The sequence below is a fragment of the Alosa alosa genome, chromosome 5 (genome assembly GCF_017589495.1).
Source record: "Alosa alosa isolate M-15738 ecotype Scorff River chromosome 5, AALO_Geno_1.1, whole genome shotgun sequence".
Lineage (NCBI taxonomy): Eukaryota > Metazoa > Chordata > Actinopteri > Clupeiformes > Clupeidae > Alosa > Alosa alosa.
In genome coordinates, this window is record NC_063193.1 from 7,080,347 (window position 1) to 7,092,846 (window position 12,500).

A 12,500-nucleotide genomic window follows, 5' to 3' on the forward strand; every position below is an offset into this window, starting at 1 on the left:
CCTTTCCTCTTAAACTAAAACATGTTTCTCTTCTTTCTAAACAACACATCACCTTCCATTACCTCTGACCTCTGACCTCCTGACCTCTATCTCCTGCGCTCCCACCTGACCATCGCCAACGTTCTCCTCTTCCTCCTCTACGGCTCTCGGCTCTCCTCCTCTTCTCATTCTGCCTCCTCTTCATCCCTCTTCTCCTCACCCTCTCACCGCCGCCATCCAGCCTTCTACAGCGCAGCCCCCCTGACGTCGGCCGGCATCATCCCCATCATGCAGTCCTTGTGCCCGGACGGCCAGCGGGACGAGTTTGGCTTCCTCCAGTACAAGAACTCCACGTGAGTCCAAACCCTCCGCGTCAGCCCACCGCCCGAATAATAAAAAAAAGCACACACACAGAAGCGCACACACACACACACACACACACACACACACACACACACACACACACACACACACACACACAGAAGCGCACACACAAATACACACAGAAGCGCACACACACACACACACACACACACACACATACACACAGAAGTGTACACACACACACACACACACACACACACACACACACACACACGCCCCGCCCACACACACGCACCACACATGCCACACACCACATATGCACGCGCCCACACACACACACACACACGTTTTCAATGTCCAGTGCTCAGCACTCAACTCAACCAGAATTAAAGCTAATGCTGTCTTAGCGGAGCAATGCCCGAGACGTCCTAAGCACTGAGGCAGTCCACTGACGCAGGGGAAGTTGCCTGTGAGATTATTTTCTTTCGCTGTTGGTTTCAAATGTCAAGGCTTGCATTAATGAGACTTGCAGGCGAACAGAGAGCACCAGTCAGCTCTGCACAATCCACAAGATGTGAAAGTTGAATAACTTTGGCAGTTCAGATGGCGGCACATATCATCAGAATTTGAATTCTCAAAACGTTGTCCTGTACTGTATCCATTCCACGTGTTTACCAACATTTACATGAACTATTCTACTTTTACAGTATAATCTCAGTGGAAATGAGTCTGTTTGCTTTTGGTAATTTATTTCAACCCTATAATAACCGTATTCTTTCATGAGTCATAACACCACTCTTCTTCTTTCTGTCTATTTATTCTATCTATTCTCCCCTCTTCTCTTTCTTTTCCATCATTCCTCCTCCATGCCCTATTCTTATCCTCCTCCTTTTGTCTCCATTCCCTCCTCTCCCTCTCCTCTGGTTCCTGTCCCCCTATCCATCCATCCGTTCGTCCATGCGTCCGTCCCCGGCCAGTGTGACCCAGCTGCTGGAGCGCATTGCCGAGGTGGTGGAGCAGAACCACCTGTTCACGTCGGACCGGCCCAGTCTGGGCGAGGAGCTGGAGTCGCTGCAGCAGCACCTGGAGAGCCTCAGCTCGGCCCACAGCCCTCTGGAGAGCCAGTTCAACACCAGCCACGGTGAGCCCCGCACCCGCAGCACGGAGACGCTCCATTACTCACACGCTCACTCACACACTCACTATCTCACTCACTCACACACTCACTCACTCTCTCACTCGCTCACTCACCACTCTCTCTCTCTCTCTCTCACTCACACATTCACTCTCTCACTCTCTCTCTCTCTCTCTCTCTCTCACTCCTCTCTCACTCTCTCCTCTCTCACTCTCTCACTCACTCCTCACTCACTCCTCACTCACCTCACTCCTCACTCACTCTCTCACTCACTCGCTCACTCACTCTCTCACTCACTCGCTCACTCACACACCCACTCTCTCACTCACTCTCACTCACTCACACACTCACTCTCTCACTCACTCTCTCACTCACTCACACACTCACTCTCTCACTCACTCACTCACTCTCTCACTCACTCACACACTCTCTCACTCACTCACTCACTCACAGCTCACATAGGTGCCATGAATTGGTCACTTATGTAGCTGTAGCTTTCATGCACTTCCCTGTGGGCTACATCCACAATGACAGAATTTTCTGTAGACATGACTGTATGAGTCAAGGACAGCTCAGCGCAGTGTTGTCATTTTGGTGCAGTTAATAGACACTTCTATTCAGAGAGACTCAGAATACAAAATACAAATTGGTTATACAATTTAACAGTGCATGTTCTACTGGGGAATGGTAGGGTTTCTGTGGGGTCTTAACAAATCTAAAAAAAATCTAAAATGTAATGATGTGAATTGTAGGCCTTATAAAGCCTTAAATACATTAAAATATTACACTTTATGCTTAGGTAAGTCTTAATTATGTTAACTGAAAGTGATTTAAAAAGTAGCTTGTATAGAAGTTCAGATAACATTTTTTTACTCTGTTACGGTAATAATCCTGATTTTCCTTTATATTTTTGCCAGTATGGGCATGAAATTAGTCTTCATTTTTAATTCTTTGCTGTCTTAAAACGGTCTTAAAAAATCTTAAATTTTCTCCATTAGCCTAGTCATAGAAGCACAAGGAGAAATGTTCCTAGTTCTTGGATCATACCTGTACATATGTAAGCTGTCTCCTGCCTAACAGACCAGACTGTGCCCAGAGCCATATTTGCACTGCATTTACAGAAGGACCGCTAGCCCTGGTTATGCCCTCAGTGCCATAACACTATTTCTTTGTGCTAACATATCTCAAAGGGTAGGGTAGAGGACGTCAGCCTCTCTTAGCTTCAGACTGACTTACAGTGCTACTCTCCCAGGGTCGCTGGTGCCTGATTCAACGGATGGCATTTCCTGTGTCAACAGCAAATAGCTTAACACAGCCAGTTTTAACCCTAGCATTCGGTAGATTGCCCCAGACTAAAATGTTCCATAATCCAAAAATATGCTAACTCCAATAAAGGTTTGAGGGTTGTGTCTCTTCCTTCCACTACAATATGATAATAGATTTGACAAAATAATCATGCAGTCAGTTTGACTTGGATTGCTACTTAACGCTGCAAAAAAAGATATCTGGAGGATATCTACAATGCCGTTATCTAAAATCTTTACGTCTTGAAGGTTGAGATCATACAGTTTGAAATATCCTCAGATATTCGGATGCCAAAAGATTTATGAACTGCAGACGTTTGATGTTGATGCCCGACTGATAGAAGGTTTAGAATGCTTCTGACCACTGCCGAGATGAGAAAGTCTTGCACTGCAGTGGAGTGAAAACGTGTGTATGTCTCTGCGGCCTCTTAGGTTTCACTGTGGGCAGTGTGCTGAGGAACCAGTCGGTGTTCTACCAGTTCCTGGTGCGGAACCTCTCTCTAGCCAATGACACGGCGAACCTTCTGCTCTCCTCACCTGTCAATCTCAAAGAGGTCAGTCTCTTCCAGGACATCTCAAGGAAAAGCCTTACATATAGATTCTCATCCTGATTACAATTTCTTCAGGTGAAACGAGTCCAGTTTGGGGCAAGCTGATAAACTTTTTGTATTTTTAAGAAGACTTTACTTTTTCATTAGGTCATTTGTTATTGATACAATACTGCTCTCAATGCTGACCATTGTTGTTATTAGTGGATATAACACCTTATAATGAAAAGAAAAATGAATGCCTAATTCCTTTGTTTTCTTCCCTTTCTCTGCTGTTGCTTTTGTCTCTCTGAGTCTCGCGTTGACAATCATGCTTCGGTTTCCCTTCAGGTGTACAACCTGATCTTTGGCTCCTACGCTAAGATGGGCAGTGTAGATGGAGGGCTGGCCGAGGGGCTGAGTGCGGCTCATAGCCCTGGGGAGAAGGTCCTGCAGCTGGAGGTGAGAGCTCTGACTGCAGCCATTGAGGAATGATGGCAGTGGTTTACTGGAGAGATAGTACAAAGTTTATTGTACTAGTCATTTTCATAGAAAGTCCCTCCTTATCTCGTTCACTCTCATTCAAATGAAATGCAAAAATGATAACTGTAAGACAAAACCGCCTAACAGTTATCCCGAATCGTCCCATCCCATGTTCCCATAGTCCAGCTCTCCGGAGTTTTTTAATGACAAAAGCATCATCTCTACGGACATGTAGTTATAAACGAATGGTCTAAAGAAGCTTAGCAAAACATTTGCAGTGTGCAGATGACTGCTTCCTAAACATCACCTCTGCCATCTCTGCCATCGCCTCTCGCCACAGAAGCAGTTGCTGGGCGGGTGGCGTAGCCTGGAGGGCGGCCTGATCCACAAAGCCCTGCAGGACCCCAGCAAAGCAGCCAATCGGCAGGCTCTCCTCCGGCTCCTCTCCCAGGCCCTGGGCCTCGCCGGTGGGGGTGTGGGCCAAAAGTTTGACCCTCAGGGACTCAAGGAGATGGAGGTACACTATGTCCTCCAAAACTCATTCAGTATTTGTAGTCCGTTTGTCAACATTCAAAATGTAATTTAGGTTCTCTTGTCACATTCCTTATTTGTGTTTCTTATTATAGTCTGTTTTGACTAGAAGCCATGAAGGTTATTTTCCGAAGTGTGAAGGGGGAGATGTATCTTCTCTGTTGTATTATCTTGGTGTTTATTTTTAATCTGCTCATTTCGGTTGTTTTGTTTATCGCTCTGCCGGCTGTGTCTCCTGAGCTTTGACGCTGATTATTCCTCTGGCCCCTTAGGGGATCCTGTTGACTGGCGCAGTGCTCGAGGTGCTCACTTGCGGAGAGGGCGGGAACAGTGAGCTCGGCAAAATCCTATTGGTTCCCGAAAAACAACAGGCCCTGCTCCAGGCCTATCGCGCGGCCATTTGCGGTGGAGGGGCGGGCCAACGAGCGGAGCGATTCGACGAGATGAGCCAGGAACTGAAAGAGCAGATCGACACGCAGAGCATAATTGAGAAGGTAGTGCAACAAGACGAGTGGAGAAAGAGATGAAATTAAAGGGAGCCATTTCTTTTCCATTTTTCTTTTTGCACATCCCCAGAAGGGAGCGGCCTCATTTTGTCATCGGTGACTTAGCTGTCGACTCATAATCTCCCGTCCTCCTACTCATTTAACATTTCTCCTCCACTTTGCTCTGATCGTTCCCCATACTCCTCTCCACTTTTCTCCTGTCTCTTCCCCCCAACACACACTTTTCTCCTTTCACCACCATTCCTTCCCTCGCCCTTAGCATGCTCTCTCTCTCTCTCTCTCTCTCTCTATCCCTCTCTTTCTCTGAAATTTAAATGTAAATATAGTTTATTGCCATGACACATGATACAAATGATTGTGCATCTACCAGAACAGTTAAACATCCCACATTCTCTCTCTCTCTCTCTCTCTCTCTCTCTCTCTCTCTCTCTCTCTCTCTCTCTCTCTCTCCCTCTTGGGGTGTGGTTGGATGAAGGCTGGTCAATGATATTGAGGGTTTTTTAAAGTATGGAGGGTGGGAGGGCTGCTGTGTGATGATGGGGTGGATGGGCAAGTAATTTGTAAGTAGTGTGCTGAGCTATGGTCTGTATTGTTTTAGTTTGAGGCTGTAACACTTGTGGATGGTTTGTTTTGTAGTATTCTATAAGCATCTACTATTGTTTTAATAACGGAGTGCTAAGCCTCTCACCGTCTCTCTCTCTTTCTCTATTTCTATATTTCTCTCTCTTCCTCTCTCCATCCCTCTCTCTCCCTCTCTCTTTCTCTGTCCCACCTCCCCTCCCACCCCTCAGTTACGTCTGGAGCAGGCGAACGTGTCCGGCCTGCTCTCCCAGTCCCACCTGGGGGCTCTGCTGAAGGACCTGGCCGACGTGGAGCGGCTCCTGAGGGACGTGGACCTGCTGTCCAGCCTGGCTCTCCTGCTCCCCAAGGGGGCCTGCGCCGGGCATCAGGCCTCCCCGGCCACCAACGCCTCCGGAGGGTCCAGCTGGAACACCAATAGCAGCAGCACCACAACCAGCAGCAGCACCACCACCACCTGGGGCCCCAACACCACCGACTCCCTAGCGGGTGGAGGAGCAGAGGGAGGAGGAGGAGGAGGAGGAGGAGGAGGAGGAGAGGGAACTCCTGGGAAAGAGGAGGAGAACCCGCGCTCACAGTTCTCAGCATTCGTGCAGCTGTGGGCTGGCCTGCAGCCTATCCTCTGTGGGAACAACAGGTGTGTGATAATGCACGGAGGTGATGGTGTTTATGCCTGTGTGTGTGTGTGTGTGTGTATGTGCGTGTGTGTGTGTGTGTGTGTGTGTGTTTGCGTTAGTGTGTGTGTGTGTGTGTGTGTGTGTGTGAGGGAGAGAGAGAAATGTCCAGATCCATTTGTCTTCAGTGTAACCTCTTAATGCCGTATGTTGAGTATGCTCTGCCATTATGGTTTAATGGTGCATCTTTAGCCGATCACTACAGCTTCTCTGTGACTTGTGTTTGTGAAAATGAACATGGTAAACCTCTTTGCTACTCAGAGTGAAAGCCAATGAACAAGTAGCAAACCATGAATAAACATTGTGAATCCATGATGAACTTGATGCCATACAAATGCACAAGACTGTTCATTAACTCTTAATCACCAAACCAGTTATTTTAATTTAAAAACAGTAAAACTTCATTGATTCTGTCTGTTCTTTTCCTGAGGGGAAGTTTGTGTTAGAACATTACCAGAAAAAATAGCTTGTGTCAAGATTTTCATCAACACCACATTACACATACAGTGTAATGTACAGTCTGACTGAATAAAATCAGACATGCTGCTTTTGAGACCATCTCCTCAGTATTCTCAGATTGTGTTTTATTCCTTGGACATTTTCAAATGAATGGCTCTGCATAGGAATCACCAGTATAGGATTTCTGTTTAATTATGGATAATCTCCCTGGGAGGAGTCATGGGGCATCCAACTGACCTTTTGACCATCTGCTGCTTATGTGTCCTACACTCTCAAGTCTCCCATCCAGGGACTCTCACTGAACCAGGGAGGATGACCACAGCAGGGATAAAAAGGATTAAGGCGTTTACATCAAAATAACTCCATTGAGTACTGTATATGAATCAAACTGCCCAATACTGTATGTTAACTAGAACACAGGGCTCAATTATGGCTAAACGCAACACAAACTAAAGTGAAACTAAATTCTATGAGCTGCCTCATGAGTCCGAGCTCCTCTAAGATGGGGTCTTTCTTAGCCCATGTGACACCTTCCCACCGTCCACACTGAGATCTTCTTTTCGTTTATTTCCCTTTTGCCCTCAGAATAATCGAACCCGAGGCACTAAAGCAGGGCAACATGAGCTCCCTGGGCTTCACAAGCAAAGAACAGCGCAATCTTGGCCTTCTGGTGCATCTTATGACTACGAATCCCAAGATCCTCTACTCTCCTATTGGTTCCCAAGTGGACAAGGTCATTCAGAAGGCAAGTCCATTGGCCAGCCTAGTCATGATATCACCATGTTTGTCAATGGCATTTATCTGTACTGCACCGTAATCCCTAGTTTGTTGATTCATCACCTGTACATAAAATGAGCATTTATGAGCATCTATCTTTCTCAAAGTGATTGCAAGGTCTAAATTATCCACATTCCCTCTGGCACCTTTTCAGGAAGTGTAAAGCTTTGGCATGTGTAAAATAACCTATTGATCGATACGCCCAACACCACATAAAAACTCACTCTCATAATATGCTGGCTGACTTTCATATCACAAGCAAGAGGCTGAGTGTAGGTTTTTGCTTGAGAGAGAAGTACCCATTGAAGTCTAATAATGTTACCCTGTGGTATCTTGTAGGCCAACGAGACGTTTGCGTTTGTTGGGAATGTGACCCACTATGCCCGTGTGTGGCTGAACATCTCAGCTGATCTCAGGACCTTTCTGGAGGAAGGCAAACTACACAATCACCTGGCCTGGCTTCAACAGGTACATCAGCAGTAGACCTCAACAGCTCTCAGTCTAGTCTATGTTTCACACTAGAAAAGCATATCACAAAGTGATGAGTCACACCTCAGATGAAGCATTGTAACCACATAATCTCAGCGTGTTTCTCGCTTGAGGTCAGAGGTGTAAAAGTCAAGCTTCAGAAAAGTGAAAGTCATACCATGTTTTGGTTCTACCTGTGCACTTAACACCAGTGATTTTACTACCTAGCTCATCGACCTGGCTGAGGTTGATATTTGACCTCTGACCTTCAGACCTTGTCTGAAACGGGCTACCGATGAAAACAAGGGCAGATTCTCACAAGAAGCTTCTGTGCCACTCTGGGCCTGAATTGAGTCACCCCACAAGCTGATAAGCAGCTCGTGGGCAGTACCAGTGTACCAATGTAGGCCATATGCTAATGTGGATAAACTAATGGTCATTTCTGTGTATGTGATCTGCTATGGGAAAGGACAGATAGAGAAATGCAGCCATTTTAAACAGTGTAGATATTGTGAAATCCAGCAGACCATTTAAGAATCGATTTCTCTAAATACTTGAGATTTAGAGACTTTTCTCTTGAGAAGTTTAGACTTGGCTTGTTAATGTTGTGAACAGTGGGTCTGTATTGCCAATCTGAGGTATTTGGTGAGAGCTCACAACATTTAAGACAAGAGTCAATAGTGTTCTCTTCTGCTGCAGGCACAGCTGCACCTCAGCTTCTACAAAATGTCAAAGGTTCAGAAATTGGACGCCCTGTTGTGGTTCATCTTATTAGAAAATCTAAAGGTTGACTCAAATGTGGTCTTTACACCGTGTGTGTGTGTGTGTGTGTGTGTGTGTGTGTGTGTGTGTGTGTGTGTGTGTGTGTGTGTTGGTTCTTTGCAGTTCACCTCGGACCTGCGGCAGCACCCGGAGCTGCTGAACGCGTCGGACAGTGAGCTGCTGCACAGTCTGCTGGAGGGCAACTTCAGCCTGCCCAACACCACCACCCTGCTGGAGCAACTGGACACCATCGACAACGCCGCCTGCGGATGGACACACTTCATGTCCAAGGTCCGAGTCTAATCATAGGGTGCAATAATAAGTCATGAATTATTATTTCACAACAGTATATATGTTTGACAATAAAAAATAGTATGTTTACATATATGTTAGTATAGGTAACGTTATGTAGAAGCTGAAGAGGGGAGTCACATCTTCATGTAATATGTAAAGACTGTGTACTTTACCAAAGCCTCTTTCTCTCTCTCTGTCTCTCCCTCTCTCGCTCTCCCTCCCTGTCATGGATACAACAAAGGTGTGAGACCCCCGAAAACAACCCCTGAGTTCCTACAATGGAAACGGGCCTGTAGGTTAAATTTGTGCCCGTTCTTGTCTGTGTATTATTGTTCCAGGTCAGCGTGGATATCTTCAAAGGCTTTCCTGATGAAGAGAGCATTGTGAACTACACCCTGAACCAGGCCTACCATGACAATGTGTCAGTCTTTGCTAGTAAGTGACCCTTGTCTGACGGTCTGCCCACTCACTCTGTTAACTGCTAGCGATCTGCCAAACCTGTTAGGAATCACTTTCTGCATTCAATTAAGTCACTTTTACTGCAGTTATAGTGCGTTCAGTTCCAGATTAATGGAAAATACAAGGATATGGCCTGGAAATAGCAGTGGCCCTTAATCTGAACAACCCGCTCAGAACATTTTTTTTTTACCATCATCAAAAAAGATTAAAAACACACTCTACATGCTTTTTTGACCCTGGGTCGTCTGGCAGCATTGTTGTCTCATGCAAGATGTATGGTGCCGTAACTCTACGAGTGTCAGATAGCATTAACATAACAAACTGTGCTTAAGGAGAAGTTGCTCATAATTCAGAGGAGCGCAGTGGAAGCAAGCCTTTGATTTATTTCCCCTCTGGGGGTTCACCTGTCATGAGACTAAAACAGTTGGAGCGTTATGCTCGTATTGTGTCGTTGAATGGAGAAATAAAATCGATCCCTGAATGAATCAAGGCATTGTAAAGTCAGTCAGAAATCATTCTGCTCCCCATCTCACTTTCTTTCTCTTTCTCTCTCTCTCTCTCTCTCTCTCTCTCTTTATTTCTCTCTCTCTCACATTATCTGTTTATTCCTCTATATCTGCCAGGCGTGATTTTTCAGACCAACAAGGATGGCTCTCTTCCTCCGCACGTCATGTACAAGATCAGACAGAACTCGAGCTTCACCGAGAAGACCAATGAGATCCGCCGAGCGTACTGGCGGCCCGGGCCCAACACGGGCGGAAAGTTCTACTTCCTCTACGGCTTCGTTTGGATCCAGGGTAGGCCGACAGGCTGGTTTATACCAGTTGAAAACTTAATGAAAATGCGAGCTCTGAAATTTCCTTAGCTCATCCATTTGCAGTAATAACAAAATATAAATCTCTTTCTGGACGACATGCGAGGGAAATTATAATAAAAAAAATAAACATTGAGGTATTTATTACCGAGGATTTAGCATTCACAGCTATGCTTTATTTAAGCTGATATATGCAAAGTTGAGTTGAGTTAAAGCGCCGTTTGTTAGCGCTGTAGAACTCGCCGTTGGCCTCGGATGAACTCCGAGTTGTTTCTGCAATATTTGCAAAGTATGAAGCAAAACTCTAGACAAAGCAGTACATCTTCCAGGCAGGGGCAGGGCCACAGGGGGCCCTTGCCTTGTCATGCCGGAGCCTTTTTTTTTGAGCTTCATGTTTTATTAAAGTAAACCCCATTCTGCTTAACCTGCTTATCCTAAACCCCCAACACCTGGCCCACTGATGACGGCAATGATGGGTGGTGTGGAGTAAGCAGTCTCGCATCATTTTTTATTCACGAGATGCAGTCATGCCAAGCCAAAAACGAGGGGAAAAAAGTTAAAAGGCATATCCTTAGCATGATGAGGTGGGGCTTTGCCTCCGGACAGTTTTCATTACAAGGCGCATACTAATGTTACCGTCTCAGGTATTTATCATGCTTTGAAAGTGTTCGGACAGAAGCTGGACCCAAGACAAGGAAAATAGTCTAATCTCTCTCTGGTCTCGGTCTCTCTCTCTCTCTCTCTCTCTCTCTCTCTCTCTATCTTTATCGTTCTCTCTTTCACATGCTCTTCCTCTCTTTCCCTATCTCTCTCTGTCTAGATATGATGGAAAGAGCCATCATCAACACCTTCGTGGGCCATGACGTGGTGGAGCCAGGAAACTACGTGCAGATGTTCCCTTATCCCTGCTACACGCGCGATGAGTAAGACACAAGGACTCCGTGTTCCATGCACCTCACTTCCTCCGCCTCAGAATGATTTGATTTCAGAGAGCGAGTGGAGGGGCTAACCTTGTATTCTTCTTCTTCTCGCACGCTCCTCTGTTTTGCCCCCCCCCCCCCCCCTCCACAGTTTCCTGTTTGTGATCGAGCACATGATGCCGCTGTGCATGGTCATCTCCTGGGTGTACTCGGTGGCCATGATGATCCAGCACATCGTGGCCGAGAAGGAGCACCGGCTCAAAGAGGTGAGCTGTGTCCGTCTCCGACACTCAGTCTTCGTTTTCTCAAACACTCCTCTCTCTCTCTCTCTCTCTCTCTCTCTCTCCCTCCCTCTCTCTCTCTCTCTCTCTCTCCCTCTCTCTCTATCTTTCTGTCCTTTATCTCACTCTTCAAAGCTCTTCATTCAAATGCATTGCGTGCTCTCCCCATCTTTTTCTCTCATTCAAAATCTCTTATTCCTCACCCAGGCATTTGGAGGGTTCTGTATTCATCGATGTGATGTGGAGTTACCGGAATCTTCCTCAAGCACCACATTCTCGTGAATGTGTGTAGGTATTTCTAGCTATTCCCCAGTAACTCTTCATCCTCCTCCTTTTTTCCTGCAGGTGATGAAGATGATGGGCCTGAACAACGCTGTGCACTGGGTGGCCTGGTTCATCACAGGCTTTGTCCAGCTCTCCATCTCTGTGACAGCACTGACCGCCATCCTGAAGTACGGCCGCGTCCTGCTGCACAGTGACCCCTTCATCATATGGCTGTTCCTCACCATCTACGCCGTCGCCACCATCATGTTCTGGTACAACCCCACCTCTGCTATGTCCCTCTACATAGACACAGTTCCCATCCAATCTCAGTGGCACTTCGTCAGATACCTGTATGATGCCCAGTCAGCGAATCAGCTCATGCATACATGCAGAATGATAGATCCAGTACAATAACTCCATGGTAGATTTATTTTTTCATTTGTTATCAGCCCCCAAAAATTTGATTAAAGATGAGTCAAAGACATTCACATGCTGTGATTTTTATTTAATTTTTTTGTCAAACAAAATACAAACCATCTTATTAACTTCTGTTGCTCTTGTCAGCAAGTTCAGTTCCAACATCTGACCAGCAGGAGGGGAATTGCCTCCTTGGGTTTGACAGATGTTCTAGGCTGAAAGGAGAAGATGGTCCTGATGGTCCTAGTGGTTGTGTCTGGCTGTGTCTAAGTACTGCTGGGTTGTTTCGTCTGTGTGGTCCTCAGTTTCCTGGTGTCGGTCATCTACTCTAAGGCCAAGCTGGCGTCGGCCTGCGGAGGCATCATCTACTTCCTGAGCTACGTGCCTTACATGTACGTGGCCATCCGAGAGGAGGTGGCCCATGACAAGATCACAGCCTTCGAGAAGTGCATTGCGGTATGCTGCTTTCTCTTAATGTGTGTGTGTATGTGTCTTTCTGTGTGTGTGTTGTGTGTGTGTGTGTGTGTAATAGACTCACAGTAT

At 46.3% G+C, this 12,500-nt stretch overlaps 1 protein-coding gene across 1 annotated transcript in view; it reads left to right on the top strand.

Moving 5' to 3' along the window:
• abca2 (ATP-binding cassette, sub-family A (ABC1), member 2) overlaps positions 1 to 12,500 on the top strand; it is a 67,528-nt gene that overhangs the window by 31,884 nt on the left and 23,144 nt on the right. The window contains 16 exon segments of the mRNA XM_048242876.1: positions 221 to 332; positions 1,281 to 1,444; positions 3,175 to 3,296; positions 3,621 to 3,731; positions 4,093 to 4,269; positions 4,556 to 4,777; positions 5,581 to 6,005; positions 7,087 to 7,246; positions 7,618 to 7,746; positions 8,632 to 8,799; positions 9,141 to 9,237; positions 9,885 to 10,058; positions 10,896 to 10,998; positions 11,147 to 11,261; positions 11,622 to 11,812; positions 12,263 to 12,413. Coding sequence (XP_048098833.1) covers positions 221 to 332; positions 1,281 to 1,444; positions 3,175 to 3,296; positions 3,621 to 3,731; positions 4,093 to 4,269; positions 4,556 to 4,777; positions 5,581 to 6,005; positions 7,087 to 7,246; positions 7,618 to 7,746; positions 8,632 to 8,799; positions 9,141 to 9,237; positions 9,885 to 10,058; positions 10,896 to 10,998; positions 11,147 to 11,261; positions 11,622 to 11,812; positions 12,263 to 12,413 — 2,621 coding nt within the window.